The 24091-nt window shown below is 42.6% G+C and overlaps 1 protein-coding gene across 1 annotated transcript in view; it reads right to left on the minus strand.

Annotated features, from left to right (window-relative positions):
- LOC126284727 (chondroitin sulfate N-acetylgalactosaminyltransferase 1) overlaps nt 1-24091 on the minus strand; it is a 492417-nt gene that overhangs the window by 306562 nt on the left and 161764 nt on the right. Inside the window, exon 2 of the mRNA XM_049983864.1 lies at nt 16118-16216. Within this exon, the coding sequence (XP_049839821.1) occupies nt 16118-16194 (77 nt within the window). The 5' untranslated portion in view covers nt 16195-16216. The remainder of the gene's footprint in view (nt 1-16117; nt 16217-24091) is intronic.

Here is a 24091-nt window from a genome sequence, read left to right on the forward strand (position 1 = left end):
GTAGACGAGATGTGGCTCAAATTCAAAGATATAGTAGCAACAGCAATTGAGATATTCATACCTCATAAATTGATAAGAGATGGAACGGATCCCCCGTGGTACACAAAACAGGTCCGAACGCTGTTGCAGAGGCAACGGAAAAAGCATGCGATGTTCAGAAGAACGCGAAATCCCGAAGATGGGCTAAAATTTACAGACGCGCGAAATTTGGCACGTACTTCGATGCGAGATGCCTTTAATAGTTTCCACAACGAAACATTGTCTCGAAATTTGGTAGAAAATCCGAAGAAATTCTGGTTGTATGTAAAGTACACAAGCGGCAAGACGCAGTCAATACCTTCGCTGCGCAGTGCCGATGGTACTGTTATCGACGACTGTGCCGCTAAAGCGGAGTTATTGAACGCAGTTTTCCGAAATTCCTTCACCAGGGAAGACGAATGGAATATTCCAGAATTTGAAACACGAACATCTGCTAGCATGAGTTTCTTAGAAGTAGATACCTTAGGGGTTGCGAAGCAACTCAAATCGCTTGATACGAGCAAGTCTTCCGGTCCAGATTGTATACCGATCAGGTTCCTTTCAGATTACGCTGATACTATAGCTCCCTACTAAGCACTCATATACAACCGCTCGCTCACCGATAGATCTGTACCTACAGATTGGAAAATTGCGCAGGTCGCACCAGTGTTCAAGAAGGGTAGTAGGAGTAATCCATTTAACTATAGACCTATATCATTGACGTCGGTTTGCAGTAGGGTTTTGGAGCATATACTGTATTCAAACATTATGAATCACCTCGAAGGGAACGATCTATTGACACGTAATCAGCATGGCTTCAGAAAACATCTTTCTTGTGCAATGCAGCTAGCTCTTTATTCGCACGAAGTAATGGCCGCTATCGACAGGGGATGTCAAGTTATCAGGTGGCAGTTGACGCTAAATAACGAAAAGTGTGAGATGATCCACATGAGTTCCAAAAGAAATCCGTTGGAATTCGATTACTCGATAAATAGTACAATTCTCAAGGCTGTCAATTCAACTAAGTACCTGGGTGTTAAAATTACGAACAACTTCAGTTGGAAGGACCACATAGATAATATTGTCGGGAAGGCGAGCCAAAGGTTGCGTTTCATTGGCAGGACACTTAAAAGATGCAACAAGTCCACTAAGGAGACAGCTTACACTACACTCGTTCGTCCTCTGTTAGAATATTGCTGCGCGGTGTGGGATCCTTATCAGGTGGGATTGACGGAGGACATCGAAAGGGTGCAAAAAAGAGCAGCTCGTTTTGTATTATCACGTTATAGGGGAGATAGTGTGGCAGATATGATTCACGAGTTGGGATGGAAGTCATTACAGCATAGACGTTTTTCGTCGCGGCGAGACCTTTTTACGAAATTTCAGTCACCAACATTCTCTTCCGAATGCGAAAATATTTTGTTGAACCCAACCTACATAGGTAGGAATGATCATCAAAATAAAATAAGAGAAATCAGAGCTCGAACAGAAAGGTTTAGGTGTTCGTTTTTCCCGCTCGCTGTTCGGGAGTGGAATAGTAGAGAGATACTATGATTGTGGTTCGATGAACCCTCTGCCAAGCACTTAAATGTGAATTGCAGAGTAGTCATGTAGATGTAGATTGTTAATAATTCTATTTATTCAAACAAATAGCACCGTTAGTGCTTCCGAACTGACAGGTTCATCATTAGACGATTGTTTACGTCTATTGTTCTTTACATCTGTTGTTGACTTTTCTTTCAAATAATGTAAACAACAACAAATTTAATATAAACATGAACAGCAGTCTGATGATGAACCTGTCGGTTTGAAACCGGTAAAGGCACTACTTGTGCAAATAAATAACATTATTAAGACTGGCTGGTTGCTTTTTTCTTCTCTGAAAGAATCAAACTATATTGCGTACACTGCTACGTCTCAAAATGTTAGTTTTGGAAAAGCACGACGAAGATAGTTTTCCTTCAAAGTGCCATTAACACTGAGGCACTACGTTTTGACCACGATAATTCAAGTAAAGGAATACAGCTTTAGGTTTTTAACTAGTAGATTTGGGACCAACAAAACACACTTCCCCTATTTTCTAAATTTATGAATTCCTGTGGGGAGGACAACTTGGCGCAAAGGCTATGGGCGTTCTACAAACACAGATTTGAAGGACATTTTCCGTGGTTTGGCACCTGGATCAATCTATGCACATGTAACAGAGTACCTAGTACATCAACGCCTGACATTTTATATCCATTTTCGGTTGATCGAATTACTGGAACCCTAAACATAAACGTAGCCAATTACGTTTACTAGCACAGACAGTGATTCTGTGTAGTGTATGTCAAACTTCCGTAATTTTTTTCTATCATTTCTGTGTGAGAAACATAACCGTAACAATCTGAAGGCTAAAACTGCATTTCGAACCTTGTTACAGCGATAAAAATTTAATTTTTTCGAATTGATTTAAGGCTAGTTTAAAGGCTTTGCCGCAGCGGTAACACCGGTCGCGCTGGCCAAGCACCTGGATGGGTGACCATCCAGTCTGCCGAGCGCTGTTGGCAAGCTGGGTGCACTCAGCCCTTGTGAGGCAAACTGAGGAGCTACTTTATTGAGAAGTAGCGTCTCTGGTCTCAGAAACTGATATATGGCCGGGAGAGCAGAGTGCAGACCACATGCCCCTCCATATCCGCATCCAGAGACTCGTGTAATCTGAGAATGACACGGCGGCCAGACGGTACCACTGGGCCTTCATGGCCCGTGCGGGAGGAGTTTAGTTTATGGCTAGTTTGGTGTGTATATATATATATCGTAGGCGCTATGAAATTGAAACAAGTTGATTTTAACCTTCCAAATCCTTGTATCTAACGACTTCTGCAGTTTCTCCTCAGTGGACGCAAACTGATGCAATAGGTGGCGGCTTTCTTTTGAATACGCAACGTGTGACGTGGTGTCCTGTTAGTGAACGTTTGACGAGTGTAAATGGAGGGTGTACATGCGCTTATCGTGACGCGTCAGCTTTCTGTGCGTGTAACTGAGAGTCTTCAGCGTGGGTCGCAGAACCCACGACGCACGTCGCTGAGAAGAGGAAATGGAGTTACCTCTCCACACGAAGATGTAAGGGGAGATGAAGGCTACCCCATCTTTGCAACCAGAACGCGTCGCTTCCCTCTATATGGGCTGCACGGATAATACGGAGCCTGTAACTCGAGTTACATATCAGTGTTGTAGAGTAGAATGTAAGGCAATCAGAGGTAGTACATACTACAGACTGAAGCCCAGCTGACGCTTTGAATAAGCTGGTAGAGACCTTTATATCTGAACAAGTGTACTTAGTAAGGCAAGCCGACTACAACAGGCGAGATTCGACTTTCTTACGAAGTCAGTTGCTTAACCAAAGGCAGTTTAGTTTAGCATCAACATCTTTTCTTTCTCTGTCTTTTGCACAGTTTCGCAGTTTCAGTTCTACATGACAGCATAAACAATCGATTACTTGACCAAATATTTTTGTTCTGAACTACTCCATGCGCTTCACAAATCTAAACAAAACCATGTCATCATTAACTTTTCTTCAGAAATACAAGAATATTTATTTCTTAAGTTTGTTCTATTCATTTGGTAGAAGTGTCCAAAGATTAACCTTCGCTTTGTCACTACGTTTGATGTTTCTGGATGTTTGGTTTCTTACTTTCTGTCTCATTATTTTTCTAATTATCTATTTTTCAAGTCACTCGGCTCTCTCAAGCTTAAAGATCATATTTAAGTGTTCGCATTCATAAAAGTCTCATAAAGATACTGCCTACACTTCTCTTGTCCGCCGTCTTCTGGAGTGTTGCTGTGCAGTGTGGGATACATCTCGTTTTGTATTATCGCGAAATAGGGGAGAGAGACTCATTGATATGATACACGAATTGGAGTGGCAATCATTAAAACAAAGGTAAAGAAATTAAACATCCTTTACGCAACTGGTTGCTTATAATATCTTTATATACGACTACGGTTGGTGAGCATGGATAAAATTCTAAAAGAAGTGTGGCTCTCGTTGTGGCAGGACTTTCTTATGAAACCTCGGACACCAACTTTTAGAGAGTGGAATAGTAGAGAAGTAGGTTGAAGGTGGTTTGATGAATCCTCTTCCAGGAGCTTTAGTGTGAATTTTAGAGTAATATGCAGATGTAGATATAAATAACTACTATCTTAGCACTGCGGTGTAATGGTATAGTATCCTGTTTTTACAGATGAATTTCTTATTATCATCATTTTTTGTTAAACCAAGCGCTGCTTCCATTTTGATGCCTGTTACGTCTATTACAAATATTTGTGGTTCATTCTCCTGTAAGATGCCTAAATTTACTACCTTATTCTACTTTTCTACCATACGACCAACTACTATTAGGGACAGTCAAATAAAAACAAGACAGATGAAAGAAATTAAGTGAACTGTTTATTATTTCAAAAGTATTCTCCACAGCTGTTGACATATTTTTCGCACTGTGAAGCAAGACGGTAAATGTCTTCATGTAAAACCGTTTGCGGATGTCTACAGTATCTTGATTACACCCAGGCGTGCACATCGTCGTCCGAAGCAAATCGACGGTCACGATTGTTTTACTCGTTGGCTCCAAAAATATGTATAGAGCACGGGGAGAGATCGGGACTCCATGGAAGACGCGTAAGGACTTCCCAGGGAAGCTTCTGCAACGTAAGCGAAAGCGGACACACAAGCTGCCAATGTCGGCAGACGTTCTGCTGAGAATACCTCACACTCTTCCATAAAGTCCCGGACTCTCCCCATGCGATTTCCACATTTGTAGAGCAATGAACAAAAACATTCATGGCCGTCGATTTTCTTCGGACGAAGAGGTGCATGCCGTTTGCAACCGCAAACATTTCTCCACAAAGGCACTGATCGTTTTTCATCACAGTGGGATAAAATTATTAACAGTTTTGGCGATTACTTTTGAAATAATAAGCAGTTTGCTTACTTTTTTCCTTCTGCCTTGTTTTCATTTGACAGTCCCTTATATAATATCGATACCATTTTTATGCCGCAGTTAAGATAAATTTCAACTTTGGCACATCAAACACTGTGGTAACGAATGAGTCGGTCAATCACGCAGAGCTGAGGCAATTCAGTTACCTAATATGAGAGAAGCTGGAGGTTAGAAAACATAGATTCAGCCATTGCCAACATCTTTCAACAGAAAACCGCCGATACGATGTAGAGCGGGAAGTTTTCCATTCTGGCAAGAAAAGCAGAAAGGTGGCCCTATTGGAAATACTGGAAATCAACAAACATGACACTGCTTGAATACTGCTCACCGGTGTGGGATCCGTACCAGATAGGGTTGATAGAAGAGATAGAGAAGATCCAACGTTGATAGAAGAGATAGAGAAGATCCAACGGAGAACAGCGCGCTTCTTTACAGGATCATTTAGTAATCGCGAAAGCGTTACAGAGATGATAAACTTCAGTGGAAGAGTCTGCAGGAGAGACGCTCAGTAGCTCTGTACGGGATTTTGTTGAAGTTTTTAGCACATACCTTCACCGAAGTATCAAGCAGAACATTGCTCCCTCCTACGCATATCTCGCGAAGAGACCATGAGGATAAAATCAGAGAGATTAGAGCCCACACAGAGGCATACCGACAATATTTCTTTCCACGAACAATAAGAGAATAGAACAGAAGGGAGAACCGATAGCGGTACTCAAGGTACCCTCCGCCACACACCGTCAGGTGGCTTGCGGAGTATGGATATAGATGTAGAATTTCAGCTTAGCATTAAATGACCAAGCTCAATTTCATTTCTTGCCCTGTGTTAGATTTCGGTTACAAATACTAAATTAAACTGCAAATTCAACTTTAATTTTTTAGATTTAGCTCCATATTAACTTTATATTTCATTTCATTTAAACATAACTGTTTCTGAGTGACATAAATACATTATAATTTCTTAGACGCTCTAGACATCGTCATTTATGTATTTTTAGTATAAATAATATCTCTGTTTGCGGCATTCAGTCGTAACCTGACAATGGCCTAAGAAGACGGGTCGCGACCAAATAAATATAATTTTGCAGAATGTTATGGCCGGCCGATGTGGCCGAGCGTTTCTAGGGGCTGCAGTCTGGAACCGCGCGACCGCTATGGACGCAGGTTCGAATCCTGCCTCGGGCTTGGATGTGTGTGATGTCCTTAGATTAGTTAGGTTTTAGTAGTTCTAAGTTGTAGGGGACTGATGACCACAGCAGTTAAGTCGCATAGTTCTCACAGCCATTTGAACCATATGATCCAGCAGTCAAATTTTCTCTGCATTTGGGATTTACTAACATATACAGAAATATAAATTACAATACAAATGAATTAATATGAAGGATTCCATTCTAACACCTGAAATTGATGTAGACGGCAGATAATTATTTTTGATAATGTCTATTCAAGAAAAGACATCTCAAACATGCGGCAAGTGGTTTTGCGATATTCGGTTAAAATAAAGACAGAAAATACACTTTTCCAATGAAGTAAATTTGGCGGTGATTCGAGAATAGCAGCAAAATCCCCAAACTAAATAGTCATCGTAGGCGCGCTGAAACTAAGTCCATTTCGTGATTGCAATACACGAAAGATCTGACAGTTCAAAACAGTTTAAAGTTCAACATGAAGATTCACAAATCAACACATGTGATACGAAGAACAGTAACTCACACTCTGTCTACTCTCACTTCCGTAAATGAAGTGTCAAAAGCTACACTCCTATTCTGGCACACATTCAGTCCTCTCGAAATATGAAGTCCCTTCAGAAGCTAAGTCATGGTAGCGGCCGTTCACCACCCAGAATCAATCACCTATATGAATGAATCACGCTCTTTACCTCAGGCATGTCCCCTTCCACAACTCGCCACAAAAGGCCCCCCTCTTCAGTTCAGAAGTCCCAGCCTCCATTTGACACTAGAAATGCTCAGCCACTGACAACTCTCATTCTTTTAAGTTTATCCTGTGCTGAAGTAAGCAATAGCTGGATAAAGTGCGCCTACCGTAAGAGGGGCCAGAGACACACAAACAAGCAACGTGCCACCTACGCCCTCTCGACAGCAAGTATTTACGCTGCCGCCGGTGGCCGGAGGACTTCACTCAATCATCCAGTTTCGCGTCTGTCAGTTACTTGCAGTGTGGGCTTAGTTCGTCACAAGCTACGACAGTACACAGCGACCAGATCAGCGACTATAGGGGGACTAGTTTTTCTGAACCGAAGTTGTATTGTACTAGCAGTGAGAAAATGAAATTTGTAATAGCAAGATTACTGATATGCACTTCAGTCTGCAAGAGGACTAGCTTGTACCACAAAGCATGGACTTTATTGAAGTTAAGTAAATATTTCAAGTTCATGTAACTAAGAACCTTACTGTTGTAGAAAGAGGATATTGGCCACCTATAACAAAATCCTCTCCCTTGCTTTTTTTGCGGTACAAAACTCTACACATCCCCAACTAACATTCATCGTCCTTAAGCTCTAAAGACATGACTTGATTCAAGCTGAACTCTTCCCGAAATAAACTGAAACATCACAATATTTAAATAAAAATATATCCGTTACAGTCAGATCATTCAAAATACAAAGAAAGGATTGTTAATAACTAGGTAAGCTAGTATTCTTGCGCAAGAGCGATCTCTCTACGTGACAGCGAATTTTCATTAAATATTATTTAAACAATTGCTTAAACTTTCTTGACAGAAGCGTCTTTTGCTCTTCGTTTCAATTGTGGTGCCAGCTAACACATGCGACTGACCACTTGTAAATTAGCACAACTATTAATAGCACTTACAATCAAAATTTAAGTAAAGATAGTGCCAAAAGAGGAAACTATTAATTAGATGAAAACACATACGAGAAAACATGGGGTACTGATGCAGTGTAAATGTGGAGAATACGATGTTCCGACAAACAGTTGCATAGTGAAAAAGATGTAAAGAAGTGGTAAATAAATAAAAAAGTACAGTACTGGCCATTAAATTGCTACACCAAAAAGAAATGCAGATGATAAACGGGTATTCAGTGGACAAATATATTATACTAGAACTGACATGTGATTACATTTTCACGCAATTTGGGTGGATAGATCCTGAGAAATCAGTACCCAGAACAACCACCTCTGGCCGTAATAACGGCCTTGATACGCCTGGGCATTCAGTCAAACAGAGCTTGGATGGCGTATACAAGTACAGCTTCCCATGCAGCTTCAACGCGATACAACAGTTCATCAAGAGTAGTGACTGGCGTGTTGTGATGAGCCAGTTGCTCGGCCACCAGACGTTTTCAATTGGTGAGAGATCTGGAGAATGTGCTGGCAGCAGTCGAACATTTTCTGTATCCAGAAAGGCCCGTACAGGACCTGCAACACGCAGTCGTGCATTATCCTGCTGAAATGTAGAGTTTCGCAGGCATCAAATGAAGGGTAGAGCCAGCGGTCGTAACACATTTGGAATGTAACGTCAACTGTTTCAAATGCCGTCAATGCGAATAAGATGTGACTGAGACGTGTAACCAGTGGCACCCCATACCATCACACCGAGTGATACACCAGTATGGCGATGGCGAATACACGCTTCCAATATGCGTTCACCGCGATGTCGCCAAACATGGATGCGACCATCATAATCCTGTAAAGAGAACCTGGATTCATCCGAAAAAATGACGTTTTGCCATTCGTGCATCCAGGTTCGTCGTTGAGTACCTCATCGCAGGCGCTCCTGTCTGTGGTTGCAGCGTCATGGGTAACAGCAGCCATGGTCTCCGAGCTGATAGTCCATGCCGCTGTAAACGTCGTCGAACTGTTCACGCAGATGCTTGTCGTTTTGCAAACGTTCCCATCTGTTGACTCAGGGATTAAGACGTGGCTGCACGATCCGTTATAGCCATTCTGATAGATGCCTGTCATCTCGACTGCTAGTGATACGAGGCTGTTGGCATCCAGCACGGCGTTCAGTATTACCCTCCTGAACCCAGCGATTCCATATTCTGCTAACAGTCATTGGATCTCGAACAACGGGAGCAGCAATGTCGCGATACGATAAACCGCAATCACGATAGGCTACAGTCCGACCTTTATCAAAGCCGGAAACGTGATGGTACGCATTCCTCCTCCTTACACGAGGCATCACAACAACGTTTCACCAGGCAACGCCGGTCAACTGCTTTTTATATAGAAGAAATCGGTTTTAGACTTACCTTATGTCAGCACCTTGTAGGTGTCGTCACCGGCGCCAACCTTGTTTGAATGCTCTGAAAAGCAAATCATTTGCATTAGCATGTTCTTCCTGTCGGTTAAATTTAGAGTCTGTAGCACGTCATCTTCGTGGTGTAGGAATTTTAATGGCCAGCATTGTAGATACAGATACGTAGCTTTCAGGGATGAGAGCAATTGTACACTTCTAACATGTGAGATACCACTTGTTGCAATAGCATGAAGCGTTTAGAAGTTGTTAATTCAGAGGTTCATTGTGTAAATGTTTATTCGCTGTGAAGTATTAAATTCTATAGTTCTAAAGGTATTGAAATTTTGTCATTACATACGCCTCATTTATCTGAGATCGCCAATGACTTCAGATATTTACTGTCGCAGTTCAGAGAGCTGTAATTTAGCCATCTTTACGGTCGCCTGACAGTCTGCTATTTCCTGTAGCAGTGTCTGTCCTCCTGAGCGACCGTCTGCCGCCTACATTCCCAGTACTAGGATCAACCTGATTCCGGTCAAGTCCAGCTACCCGGGCTGACCCTGACCCTGTAGTCCGCTGGCGTTCAGGCGTGCAGCAAATCCACCTCTCCTCGTAGCAGTTCCTGGCGGCCGATTAGGTTGCCTAGATACGTGTAACGTTACATTCCTCTGCATAGTCACTACAACCTGAATCTGTTTGAACCTGCTTACTCTGTAACTTCTAGCCCCAATCTTCTCCCATTACTAAACTAACGATTCATTACTGCCTCAGGGAGTTTCGTAACAACCATTCTTTTAAATTGTGTCATAAATTTATGTTTTCCCTTATTCAGTTCAGCACCTCACATTAGTTACCCGTCGTACTCATTTAATTATCAGCGTTTTTCTGAATCACCTGGTTTCAAAATCCTCTCTTGTCTTCTTACCAACCTCTTAGCACCTGTGATCACTCTGAAATAAAGCTACATCCCAGTAAAATATGATAAGAATAGACTTCCTAACCTATTTATATTCTAAGTGATAATAAATATTTTTAACCTCGATGCCTTTCCGTAATTGTTTGCCATTTTGTATTTCACATCCTCTTTGCTTCTGTCGTCGTCAGTTATTTTGCTGGCCGAAGAATAAAAGTTATCCACGACTTTGTGTTTCATTTCTTAATCTAGCTAACCCAGAATCAGCGTTACCACTCCATTACCTACCTTTTTACATTTATTAATAAAAGGAGCACTCCATCCCGTTCACCTCATATTCCAAGCCCTTTCCTGTCTCCGACGGAATTACAATTTCTCCGGCAAAATAAGTCTCCATTTTATTAATGAAACAAAACACTTTTCTAGCCTTGTTTGCCAAATTTTATTATTTTACGACACAGGTTTCATGTTATAAGCCCATTTTCTAATACACAACTGATCCCCACAATGACAACCAAGCAATTATAAACATGTCAACTTCTTAATCTATTGATTCTTTTTTGCAGTGAGCACATTGTGCTGATGTGGTAGCGATCTAGATGGTTGTAAAACAATAAACTGGTAGCCAAGATCGCAGGAATTCCAGAATGAATGGTAGAGCACTTGCCCGCGAAAGGCAAAGGTCCCGAGTTCGACTCTCGGTCGGGCACACAGTTTTAATCTGCCAGGAAGTTTCATCGCAGGAATTCTTTTTATTCCATGATTACCGGTTTCGGCAAAACTAGAGCCAGCATCATCGGATCTTAGGACACATACAGGTTACAACATCAAGTCAAACAATGACGATATTAATAGTTGCTTATCACACGTAGGCCTTACAAAATTGTCGTAAGTAGCACATAGGCGTCCAAGAGAGATGACAAAAATGTTAAGTATCTCCATCACATACAAGCGCAGCTCAGTACCTAGCTTGCTCTTGTATGTGATGGAGACACTTGGACGCCTATGTGCTACTTACGACAATTTCGTAAGGCCTGCGTGCTATAGGCAACTATTACGAGGGTCACCCCAAAAGAAATGCACACTATTTTTGTAAAAATACAGTTTTTATAGTGTGTAGATATATTCTTCCCGCTTGTTTTCAAACTTAGTTCAACCTGTTCGCGTGAGTGGCACCGTCACAGCATGTCTTCAAGAAAAAAATGGTTCAAATGGCTGTGAGCACTATGGGACTCAACTGCTGTGGCCATCAGTCCCCTAGAACTTAGAACTACTTAAACCTAACTAACCTAAGAACACCACACACATCCATGTCCGAGGCAGGATTCGAACCTGCGACCGTAGCAGTCCCACGGTTCCGGACTGCGCGCCTAGAACCGCGAGATCACCGCGGCCGGCTGTCTTCAAGATGGCTGCTACACTTGACGTTCGTCAGAAGCAACGTGCTGTTATAGAATTTTTGTGCTGTGAAAACGAGACGGTGGGAAACATCCACAGGAGGTTGAGAAAGTTGTACGGAGATGCTGCTGTCGATCGCAGTACAGTTAGTCGGTGGGCAAGCAGGTTACGTGATGAAAGCGGGCACCGCAATATTGAGGATTGTCCTCGCAGTGGCAGACCTCGTACTGCACACACTCCAGACAATGTGCAGAGCGTTAACGAATTGGTAACTGTTGACAGACGCATCACAGTGAACGAATTGTCACTCTCAGTACTCTGCAAACACTTCAGTCCCCTATCCCAACTTAAAGTGTTAGCGTTAAAAAAGGTTTGTGTCATGTGCGTTCCGAAGATGTTGACAGTGGCTCACAAAGAAACAAGAAAAACGGTATGCAGCAAACTTTTGGAACAGTACCATAATGGTGGAGATGAATTTCTTGGATGAATTGTGACAGGTGATGAAGAATGGCTCCATCATTTTTCACCAAAGACGAAGAGGCAATCAAATAAGTGGTATTATGTAAATTCACCCAAGAAAAAGAAATTCAAAACCACACCTACGGCTGCGGTGGTTTTCGATTCCGAAGGACTCTTGCTTGTGGACATCATGCCAAGTGGAACCACCATAAATTCTGATGCATATGTGACGACACTGAAGAAACTTCAAGCTCGACTGAGTCGTGTTCGACCACATCGGCAAAATCAGGATGTTTTGCTGTTGCACGACAATGCACGGCCACATGTCAGTCAAACAACTATGGAAACGATCACAAAACTCGAATGGACAACACTGAAACGCCCGCCTTACAGTCCTGACCTTGCTCCACGTGACTATCATCTCTTTAGGAAACTGAAAGACTCTCTTCGCGGAACAAGGTTCGAAGACGACGACTCTCTTGTACACGCTGCCAAACAGTGGCTCCAACAGGTTGGTCCAGGATTTTACCGTGCGGATATACAGGCGCTGGTTCCAAGATGGCGTAAGGTAGTTGAGAGGGATTATGTGGAGAAATGAAAATATTGTTCCTAAAGGATGTACCTACACACTGTAAAACTTTCGAACATGTACAAAAACAGGTGGATTTAAAAAAAATAGTGTGCATTTCTTTTATAGTGACCCTCGTAACATCACCATTGTTTGTCTGTATGTGTCCTAAGATCCGATGATGGTGGCTTTAGTTTCACCGAAACCGGTAGTCATGGAATAAAAAGAATTCCCGCGATCTTGGCTACCAATTTATTGTTTTACAACTATTGATTCTTGACTTAAATTGTAAACGTTATCTGTGTTAACAATTTTGACACATCTATAATAATTGCCTGCAGCATTCATTAAGACAGCATATACAATACTTATGAATAGCGTCCACTGGAGTAGAGCTATATTCACAGGAGTTGTGCTACAAACTGTTCATGAATGAAAGTGTGGAGCGTTGCATTGTCCTGCTGGAATTTCCCAACTCCGTCGGAATGCACAATGGACAGGAATGGATGCAGGTGATTAGACAGGATGCTTACGTACGTGTCACCTGTCAGAGTCGTATCCAGACGTATCAGGGGTCCCTCATCACTCCAACCGCACACGCCGCACACCATTACAGACCCTCCAGCAGCTTCAACAGCCCCCTGCTGACATTCAGGGCCCATGGATTCACACGTGGATTCTCCTCCTATATAAAGGTTGTAACATGTTTTGGAAGGGGGTGCATAATTCAACTAAGTCTGCTCACTCAAAAGCACATATTGAGCGTCTATCCTCATTTGCCATTGAACGAATAGAAGCAGCTCAGTTATTCACCCTGTTTGAAAAGTTCCATAACCTTCACATTGGAGGAAAGAACCTGGGTGCCTACATTCGTAGTTCTTTTAAAAGCTGTTGTAATGAATGTTGGGAAAAACAATTGTAGCTGTGTCGAAATTTTCATCGAAGAAAATTTATGTAATTTAAGGCATGAATCTATAGATTAAGACGATGACATGTTTATATTTGCTAGTTTGCACCTTTTGCATCAACTGTCAACTAACGCATCAACGTATAATCCGAAACATTGTACAGTATAATACAGTTTGGGAAAGAAGGCAAAATAAGTGTTACGTTTAATTAATACAATTTACAAGTTTCACTAAGAACCCACTGCTGATTCAGTTTAACAAATGTACTCACATCAACCCGCTTTCCAGAATTCCTGGATAGAGGCTGTCTGTGGCTACTGTATTACAGACAGTCCATTTGACTGTTCAGAGATGTCACTAAACCCGCACAAAGATGTAAACAACCTTGGATGAACCTATTAGACGGAGGGGGTTCCAGTCATTCCACCCTTTATGGCTGCATAACACAAAGCTTTACGCCTCGCGTGGGCCGGCAACACCGCCATTGGACTGTTGACAATTGGAAATATGTTGCTCGGTAGAACGAGTCTCGTATTGTATTGAGCGGATGGACGTGTACGGGTATGGAGACTATCTCGTGAATCCATGGGCCCTGAATGTCAAAAGGGGGCTGTTGAAGCTGCTGGAGGGTCTGTAATGGTGTGCGGCGTGTGCGGTTGGAGTGATGAGGGACCCCTGATACGTCTGGATACGACTCTGACAGGTGACACGTACGTAAGCATCCTGTCTAATCACCTGCATCCACTGACGTCGACTGTGGATTCCGACGGAGTTGGGCAATTCCAGCAGGACAATGCGACGCTCCACACGTTCAGCAGTGCTACAGAGTGGCTCCAGTAACACTCTTCTGAGTTTAAGCACTTCGGCTGGCCCCAAAACCCCCCCAGATATGAACATTACTGAGCATACCTGGAATACATTGCAACGTGCTGTTCAGAAGAGAACTCCATCCCGTCTTACTCTCACGGATTTATCAGCAGACCTGCAGGATTCATGGTGTCCATTCTCTCCAGCGCTACTTCAGACATTAGTCGAGTCAGTGCCACATCGTGTTGCGATATTTATGCGTTCTCGCTAGGGCCCTACACGATATTCGGCAGGCGTAGCACTTTCTTTGGCTCTCCAGTGTAGTTGTACCTAGAAGAACACTACAAAGAGGTTGGGTGGGTAGCACACACGTGTGCACCACTGTCCCAAAAATGTACATTTAATGTGTTATATCCCGGCAGCCATTCGGTTGTTGTTGTTGTTGTTGTTGTTATTGTTGTTGTCTTCAGTCCCTGTCTGCTTTACCCTGTGCAAGCTTATTCATCTCTCAGTACCTACTGCAACCTACATCCCTCTGAATCTGCTTACTGTATTCATCTCTTGGTCTCCTTCTACGACTTTTTCTCTCCAAGCTGCCGTCCAGTACTAAACTGGTGATCCCTTGACGCCTCAGAATATGTCCTACCAAAGCGATCCCTTCTTCTGGTCAAGTTGTGCCACAAACTCCTCTTCTCCCCAATTCTATTCAATACCTCCTCATTAGATATGTGATCTACCCATCTAATCTTCGGCATTCTTCTGTAGCACTACATTTCGAAAGCTTCTATTCTCTTCCTGTCCAAACTATTTATCGTCCACGTTTCACTTCCATACATGGCTACACTCCATACAAATACTTCGAGAAACGACTTCCTGACACTTAAATCTATACTCGATGTTAACAAATTTCTCTTCTTCAGAAACGCTTTTCTTGCCATTGCCAGTCTACATTTTATATCCTCTTTACTTCGACCATCATCAGTTATTTTGCTCCCCAAATAGCAAAACTCCTTTACTACTTTAAGTGTCTCATTTCTTAATCTAATTCCCTCAGCATCACCTGACTTAGTTCGACTACATTCCATTATCATCGTTCTGCTTTTGTTGACATTCATCTTATATCCTCCTTTCAAGATACTGTCCATTCCGTTCAACTGCTCTTTCAAGTCCTTTGCTTTCTGTGACAGAATTACAATGTCATCGGCTAACCTTAAAGTTTTTATTTCTTCTCCATGGATTTTAATACCTATTCCTAATTTTTCTTTTGTTTTCTTCACTGCTTGCTCAACATACAGATACTCCCTTCCCAACCACAGCTTCCCTTTCATGTCCCTCGACTCTTATAACTGCCATCTGGTTTCTGTACAAATTGTAAATAGCCTTTCGATCCCTGTATTTTACCCCTGCCACCTTTATAATTTGAAAGAGAGTATTCCAGTCAACATTGTCAAACGATTTCTATAAGTCTACAAATGCTAGAAACGTAGGTTTGCCTTTCCTTAGTCTTTCTTCTACGATAAGTCGTAGGGTCAGTATTGCCTCACGTGTTCCAATATCTCTACGGAATCCTAACTGATCTTCCCCGAGGTCGGCTCTACCCGTTTTCCCAGTCGTCTGTAAAGAATTCGCGTTAGTATTTTGCAACTGTGACTTATTAAACTGATAGTTCGGTAATTTTCACATCTGTCAACACCTGCCATTCGGAATAGGGCATATTCCCACATGAAGCTTTTTGCTCCTAACAGTGCTCTTGTTGTATCTCTGAACATTGACCATCCCCCCTGGAGCACACTGTATTACACTGTACAGAACTGCGCCATGTGGTTAGACACGCTCGACGGCTCACCTGTGTGGGGAGGCCACGGCGCGGGGCTGCAGCCGGGCGCGAACCCAGGACCAGAGGCCGCGCGCCGGGGACACCATCGCATCACTGCGGCCGCCGCATCTGACGGAAGACAAAGGCATCGTGTTACATACAACACCCTGATGTTTACTGCTTTTACAACAAGTTGTTCACCAACGAGCTAAGGTAGGGCGGGATTGTGTTTAATTAGAAAGTATGCTGGAATGATAGCAGACAGTTGAATTTTTTGATAAATATACTCGTAGTGTGTTAATGTATAATGCGGCTGCAGCCTGAAATGCTCATTTCTATTGTTTAAATTATTACTGACATTTTATGCGGATTGAACAAACTACTGCTGAAGTACTTGATCGTTTATCCTTACACCAAAAGTTACGAAAATTGCACCGACCAATGATAATAGTCAGTGACAGTAAATTTTGGGCGTCATTTATATAGTGATATTCGTATCCTGTCAGTAGGGACAGAAGAAAGTCAATTTTTTTTATCAATTTCGAAGTTATTACCTGATAGCTTATTTTTCAAGTCGGCTTTTTATTTTTGTAGTATTTCACTGTTTGTCAGCTTTATGTTGAAAATGAAAACATACAAATTACATTACACTTATGGACATCACCCATCTAATTTATTCCATCACAAATAGAAACCTTTCCCACGTAATCATTAATAGAGTTCATCAACATCATCCTAGGGTTGAAACCATAACTTACGGTTGTGAAGGCAGACTTCCATGTATGTGTGATGATAAGGAGTTGCTAGTCTCCCATCGGGCTTTTCCCTGGGTGGCGGATAGGGGAACGCTCGCCAGATATGGTGGGTAGTGCGGAAATAAAATACCCAGGGTGGACCAAAACTAGCAAGCCTCCGCCCTCTGACAAGGGAAGGGGTTTGGCGGCAGGAAGGGCATCCGTCTGTAAAAACATTGCCAAAACAAGAGGAATGAGGGATGCTTCTCAAGATAAATGTTCCAAAGTAATAGCCTCCCCATTCGGATCTCCGGGGGCGGCGTTTTGCGAAGGAAGCAAAGGTGTTCAAGATCAGAGTGGGAACTCTAAACGTGGGAACGATGACGGGAAAGGGAAGAGAGATAGTAGACGTGATGCAGAGCAGGAAGATAAAGGCTTTGTGCGTGCAAGAGACAAGGTGGAAGGGCAATAAGGCACAGTCTTAGCTGAAGGCTATAAGCTACTTTATAGTAGTGCAAGCCCAGAATCAGGAAATGGAGTTATTCTGCACAGAGAGCTTCAAGAAGAGGTATGTGAAGTCAGCAGATGATAGGATCATGTATGTTAAGATGATGTTTGGCGGATAAATGGTAACAGTGCTGACACCCTATGTACCCCAAGCGGGATGTTCGGAGGACGAGAAGGATAATTTTTGGAGAAATTTGGATGGAGTAATGGTCGGAATACCAGAGAATGAAAGAGTGACAGTCAGAAGGGATCTAAATGGATATGTTGGCGGAAGGAAAGGTGGGGAGAAGAGAGGTGGCATGGAGGATGGGGGTCTGGCGAGAGAAATGAGGAAGGAAAAAAGATAGTGGAGTTTCCAATGGCTTTTGATCTAGTGATTACGAATACCTACTTCCAAAGAAAAAGAGAAAAACTAATAACATACAGGAGTGGAGAAAATAAAAGCCAAATTGTTTACATATAATGTAGAAGGAAAAATAGTGGGGAGGTGTGAAATACTAAGGTCATATACGGTGAAGGAATAGCAACACAACACAAGTTGACTGTAGCGGATTGTGAGATGAAAGTATGTAAAAGACAGAGGCACATAAATCAATGTGAAAGGAAAATTAAGTGGGGGAGATTAAAGGATAAAAATTTGAGAGAAGTTTAGTGAAAAAGTACTGGGAAAGGTAAAATTTGCAGAGAGGGTGCAGGAGTGGTTGAAAATAAATAGTGCTGTTATAAGTAAGACCGGGGAGGAAGTGTTTGGGTTAACATCTGGGAGAGCGGTGCCAAAAGATAAGGAAGCAAGGTGGTGGAATGAAGAGGTGCAGAAGGTTGTGAAGGAAAAGAAAGACGCTAAGAGGAAGTGGGATATGTCCGGAAGTGCTGAAGATGGGCAAGCATACAAAAGTGCAAAGAAGGAGGCAAAACGAGCCGTGGCTAAAGCTAAAGCTAAATCAGTAAGGGAGGCATACGAGCAACTACAGAAAAATCAGGATATGAGACAACTGATACGGATAGGCAAATCAAGAGATAAATCTTCTGAGGATCTAACAGCAATAAACGAAAGAAAGATGAAACAGGAATAATTCTGCACAACCATGGAAAAATAATCAAAGGTAGTTGAATTATTTTGAGAAATTGCTGAATGAAGAAAATGTAAGAGTGAAAACTGAGGAAGGAGTGGCAAACGATGGATTAACGATGGATATAAGTAGAGATGAAGTCGAACGGGCAGTTGAAAAGATGAAAAATGGGAAGGCAGTTGTCCCAGACCAGATCCCCGTTAAGGTATGGAAGTGTCTCGGTAAAAAGGGAATTAAGCTCATTTGGGATTTAATGAAGATGATTTGGCGACAGGAGGAGATGCCAGACGAGTGGAGAAAGGTGATGTGCCGGACTGCAGTAACGACGGAGGTATTACACTAATGGCGCACACAATGAAAATTTGGGAATAGTTATAGAAGCAAGATTACGCATGCAGACTGTGGTGTGTGAAGAACAGTTTGGGTTCATGCCTGGAAGAGGAACGGCTGATGCAATACGTGCTTTAAGGGGGATAGTGGAGAGACACGGGGAGCTACAAGCCGATCTACATATGACTTCCATTGATTTGGACAAAGCATATGACAGAGTTCCAAGGGACGAAATATGGAGGACCATGAGAGAGCAGTGCGTGCCAGAGAAGTAGGTGAGGTTAGTGAAGGAGTAGGAGCAACGACACTGGTGAGAAGTAGTGTGGGCATGACAAAGGAGTTTCCAGTAAAAGTAGGGTTACATCGAGGGTCTGCGCTTAGTCCCTACCTCTCTGATTATGGATGTGCTGGTGAAAGATGTGAAGGAGGAAGCACCGTGGAATACGATGTTTGCGGATAATGTGGTTCTTTGTCAGCAGAGCATCGACAGACTCGAGGAAAAGCTGGAGGACTGGAAGAAGGCACTAGAAGAATGAGGGATGAAAATTAGCACGACAAAGTCAGAATATTTAGCACTGAAGGATGTGCAGATGAGGTCTTGCAAGATCCAGGATGATGAGCTGAAATCGGTCTGCAAATTTAAATACTTGGGATCTTACATACAGAGGGATGGAGGTCTAGAAAGAGAGATACACCACCAAAATAATTTCGGTTTGAACAACTGCAGGAAAATGAGTGTTGTGTGACAAGAAGGTGAGCATTGGGTTGAAAGGGAAAGTGTACAAGTCGGTAGTAAGGCCTGCTGTGGTACACGGGGCACAGACGTGGCCAATCACAGTAGCCCAGGAAAGGAAGATGGAAGTGGCGGAAATGAGGATGCTGATGTGGATGTGTGGGGTAACAAGGAAGGACAGGATTACAAATGAATTTTTTAGAGGAGCTGTGAAAGTGGGCCCCATGGGGAAAAAAGATACAAAAGAGCAGACTAAGGTGGTAGGGACACTTACAGAGTAAAGTGGAAGAGTATATCGGAAACAGAGTAGAAGATGTAAAGATTGAAAGAGCGAGAAGGAGAGGAAGACCGAAGATGAGGTGGAAGGATAAGATATCCGGGGACGTAAGGGAGAAAGGATGGAAGAAGGAAGAGGCAATGGATAGAGAACTATGGAGGAGAAGGGTCCAGAAGAGCAACACCGACCCTACGTGACGTGGGACCAGGCGACGATAAAGAAGTGATGATAAGGATTAGCAGTCCAGTCTGAAGGTGCAGCCCAGCGCTTTCCAGTCTTTCTTTCATCCCTCTCTGAAGTATTAGCGTGTAACTGGAATCGAAGAAGAATGAAGGATACAACGTTATACACGTTTGTGGTCTAGTAACTCCATGGAAAAAAGAAGAAAATGAAGAATATGTGTGGAAATGTACATTATGGAAATGTACATTCTATTACCTCCGAGGAATTAGAATCAGCATAAAAAGAAATGAAGAATAGGAGGGTTTCAGGAGGAGATGGAATAAATACAGAATTATGGCTATATGGGGAAGTACTGCAAGGTTCACAGGAAGGCGTCTGTGAAGTTTGGAAAGTAGGAAACGAGGTACTGACGGATGTAAAGCTGTGAGGACGGGGCGTGAGTCGTGATTGGGTAGCTCAGATGGTAGAGCACTTGCCCGGGAAAGGTAAAAGTCCCGAGTTCGAGTCTCGGTCCGGGGCACAGTTTTAATTTGCCAGGAAGTTTCATATCAATGCATACTCCGCTGTAGAGTGAAAATCTCATTCTGGACATTATCCTATGTCTAGTAATTTATGAACAAATAAATAAAACATAAAATTTGTGCAGACAAGCATACGAAAAATTATAAACTAATTGTTGTCAAAATATGGGAAAGAAAAGATTTGCTGTTCACTAGAAGCGTCTCTTTGCGCTCTATTCAGTAGTAGTCTGAAATATTAGAATTCAATTACCTTCTAAAATATGATGATCGCCAAATTTAATATTCAATTAAACAAACTAGAAGTAATTTAGACATGTTACATATGGGCACATGGGTGTACAATGAAAGTTAAGCTACATTCATTTTTTGTGTGTGGGAAATACAACGAGCTGACACATTTACATATTTAAAACATATAAAGGATTTAATGAATCAATATATATATATATATATATATATATATATATATATATATATATATATAAGATGTGGGAATTTTAATGACGACAGCAGGTGTCCTACACCACCATTTAACACCTAGTTTGTCAAGAACACAGGAAGCATACACGTGTTTCTAATTTTTAATGTTTATTATAAGAGTAGACCACTACTGCTGCGAATGAACAAAAAATGGCTTTGAGCACTATGGGAGTTAACATCTGAGGTCATCAGTCCCATAGACTTAAAACTACTTAAACCTAACTAACCTAAGGACATGACTCACGTCCACACCTGAGGCAGGATTCGAAACTGTGACGGTAGCAGCCGCTTGATTCCGGACTCAAGCGCTTAGAACCTCTCGGTCACAACGGCTAGCGGGAATTGAGATCTGTAGTTATTGTGATACACACAACATTAAAGTCTCAGGATGTCAAACCGTGTACTCTGATGTGATAGGTTTTTCTGTACATAGAAACTATGAGATATTGTTTACTTTTAATGCATACACCAAAAAAACGTTGCATCACCTCGGTTCTAGAACTTGTACAGAAACGTGGAACAGTGATCAACATAAACATCATTTCCGCTCCTTTTTTTCTCACGAAAACCCCGCATTGCATGTTGTACCACCACACAGCGAGACCTTCAGAGATGGTGGTCCTGATTGCTGTACACACCGGTACCTCCAATACCCAGCAGCAAGACGCTTGCCAGTATTCGTCGTCCCAACTACCTGTAAGTTCAACAAGGTACTGTTAGTCCAGATTGTCCCACATTCGGCATAGATCCGTCGGAGTGGTTGGTGGGTCACGTCGCCCTAAGAGGCCCATTTCAAAGTATCTCAGGCATGTTCGATAGGCTTCAAGTCTGGAGAACGTGCTGGCCACTCTTCTCGAGCGGTGTCGTTATCCTGACGGAAGTCATTCACAAGATGTGCACGATAGGAGAACGAATTTTCGTCCATGAAGACGAATGCCTGGCCAATATGCTGCCGATATGGTTGCTCTATCGGTCGGAGGATGTCGTGCAGCCGTTACGGCGCCTGCAGTGACCACCAGCGCCTTTCGTCGGCCCCACATAATGACACCCCGAAACAGCAGGGAACCTCCATCTTGCTGGACACTGTGTCTAAGCCTATTGCGCACAGTTTGAATCGTAACACGACACGACATCCTGTGGCAGCACGAAAAGCATTATTCAACATGGTGGCGTTGCTGTCAGAATTCCCCCGAGCCATAATCCGTAGGTAGCGGTCATCCAGTGCAGTAGTAGCCCTTGGGCGCCCTGAGCGAGGCATGTCATCGACAGTTCGTGTCTTCCATGTCCGATCAACATCCGTTTGGTTCACTCCGAGGCACCTCGATGCTTCCCTTGTTGAAAGCCCTTCCTGGCAAAAAGTAACAATGCGGACGCATCGAACCAAGGTATTTACGTTCTAGGCATGGTTGAACTACAGACAACACGAGTCGTGAATAAAATGTTCTCGGGTTTCCAACCGCGTCAACAAGCCGGACCGAGCAACAAACACTAAGAAAGAATCCGAACAGCATTGTTGAGACAGTAGTGTACCTGCTGCCCTGTGGCGTGGTCTGTTTGATGGTACACGCTTACACAGTGTGTGCAAGGTGTGCCTCCATCCATTCTACACTTTATTTTTCCGTTGTCGTTCTCAGACATCGCTTGTACTGCAGAGTGGCACATTCCTAGTTTGGTAGTATTTTACAGTGCTGCAGCAATGAAGTACAGTTCGTCATTTGTTTTGAAAGATTAAAAATGGGAGGAAGTACAACAACCTTACGTCATAATATAACGAGAAAGTATCTACAATGTTCCTTGAAGGAGCAGGTAAATTTGAATGCTACACAGATAATTTTATTGACACGCTGTTGACTTGGGACAATAGCTGATCTCTTAATTTTGTGGCTTCTTCACGCCGAAAAACTGAAATTCCCCATAAGTAACGATTCAAGGAAGTCATGAACGTTTGACTCTTGGCTCACGCCATCGCCGCGCCTGTCTCTTTTTCACCTTCGCCATGTTTTCTGGAGACAATGAGACCAATTTCCGCCACAGTCTGAACACTGTCGATCGAGATCTTTTACTCCTTCACCGTCATCAGAATTTTTCAAACTTTTTTCGAAGTCTTCGTTTATTAGTGGAAATAATATCAATTAAAATGGGCAGTTTAAAATGGATACGAAAAAAAACGGTATAACCGAAAACCAATAACCACCGTTCCTAGTTTGCCCACAAACTTCACGTATCCGAATCGTTTGCAAAATAAATCGTACGAAACACGACAGCTTTTGAACCTTAAAGTGGAGCCTCGACTAAACTGCGTACTTTTGTAGTACGCTCGTGTATATACGTAAACGAAATACGACGCTTCAAATTCGCAAATTAGTAAATCATTATGGCGCCTATCTGGTTTACTGCTGTCAGCCAATTACAACACAACATAGGTAGCACAGTGAAGAAATGCTTGCACCAATCGAATGCGGTCACAGTTTGTGCCCACTGCAAAATTCGCTCTGCTTATTTATGCTTTCTCTGTGTTATCACAGACAGCATGTAAATGTTCCCATTCCTATTGGAAACGCAATACGTCTCATGGGCCTATTTGCATTCTGCCGCAACAAAGCAGGACGTTGAGATTCTGTAATTACCCACCCACCTGGTGTCTTCTAAAGAGACTATGAAATTGCTAGTAAATTGGCAAACACACTCTACGCTACTAAATGAGTATCCAAAGTTAATGGGGATGCCAATGGCTTTTTTATTGCATTATCACACACGGAGCAGCTGAAAGCATATACTGCCTGCAACAGAAATAATATAAGTGACGCTTAAAATCCTGGTGCGTTAGACACATTGTAGAAATTTCATCCACAAATAAAAGTAGACCTTCTATACTCCGATCTTCTCTGCATTGCTTCTAGAATCGCGATTACTTAAGATGATTCTACACCGCACTCGACTCACATCTTAGTAGTGCCGCCCACAGACCAAACTGTATCAACTTACAGTTTTGCAGACTGTTTTGTCAGCACGAATCAGCTCTCTGGATACGCATGTTTTGGCGGGAGGCGATGACGTATGAACTGCTTCGTATGCTTATCGTTATTGTTGTGTTACTCAAGGTGGTGGTTATTATAATAAAATATAAAGTGGGTGGCTGATCGTATGATTGTCAATCCTGAGTTATATG

Source organism: Schistocerca gregaria, chromosome 1 (genome assembly GCF_023897955.1).
Source record: "Schistocerca gregaria isolate iqSchGreg1 chromosome 1, iqSchGreg1.2, whole genome shotgun sequence".
Classification (NCBI taxonomy): domain Eukaryota; kingdom Metazoa; phylum Arthropoda; class Insecta; order Orthoptera; family Acrididae; genus Schistocerca; species Schistocerca gregaria.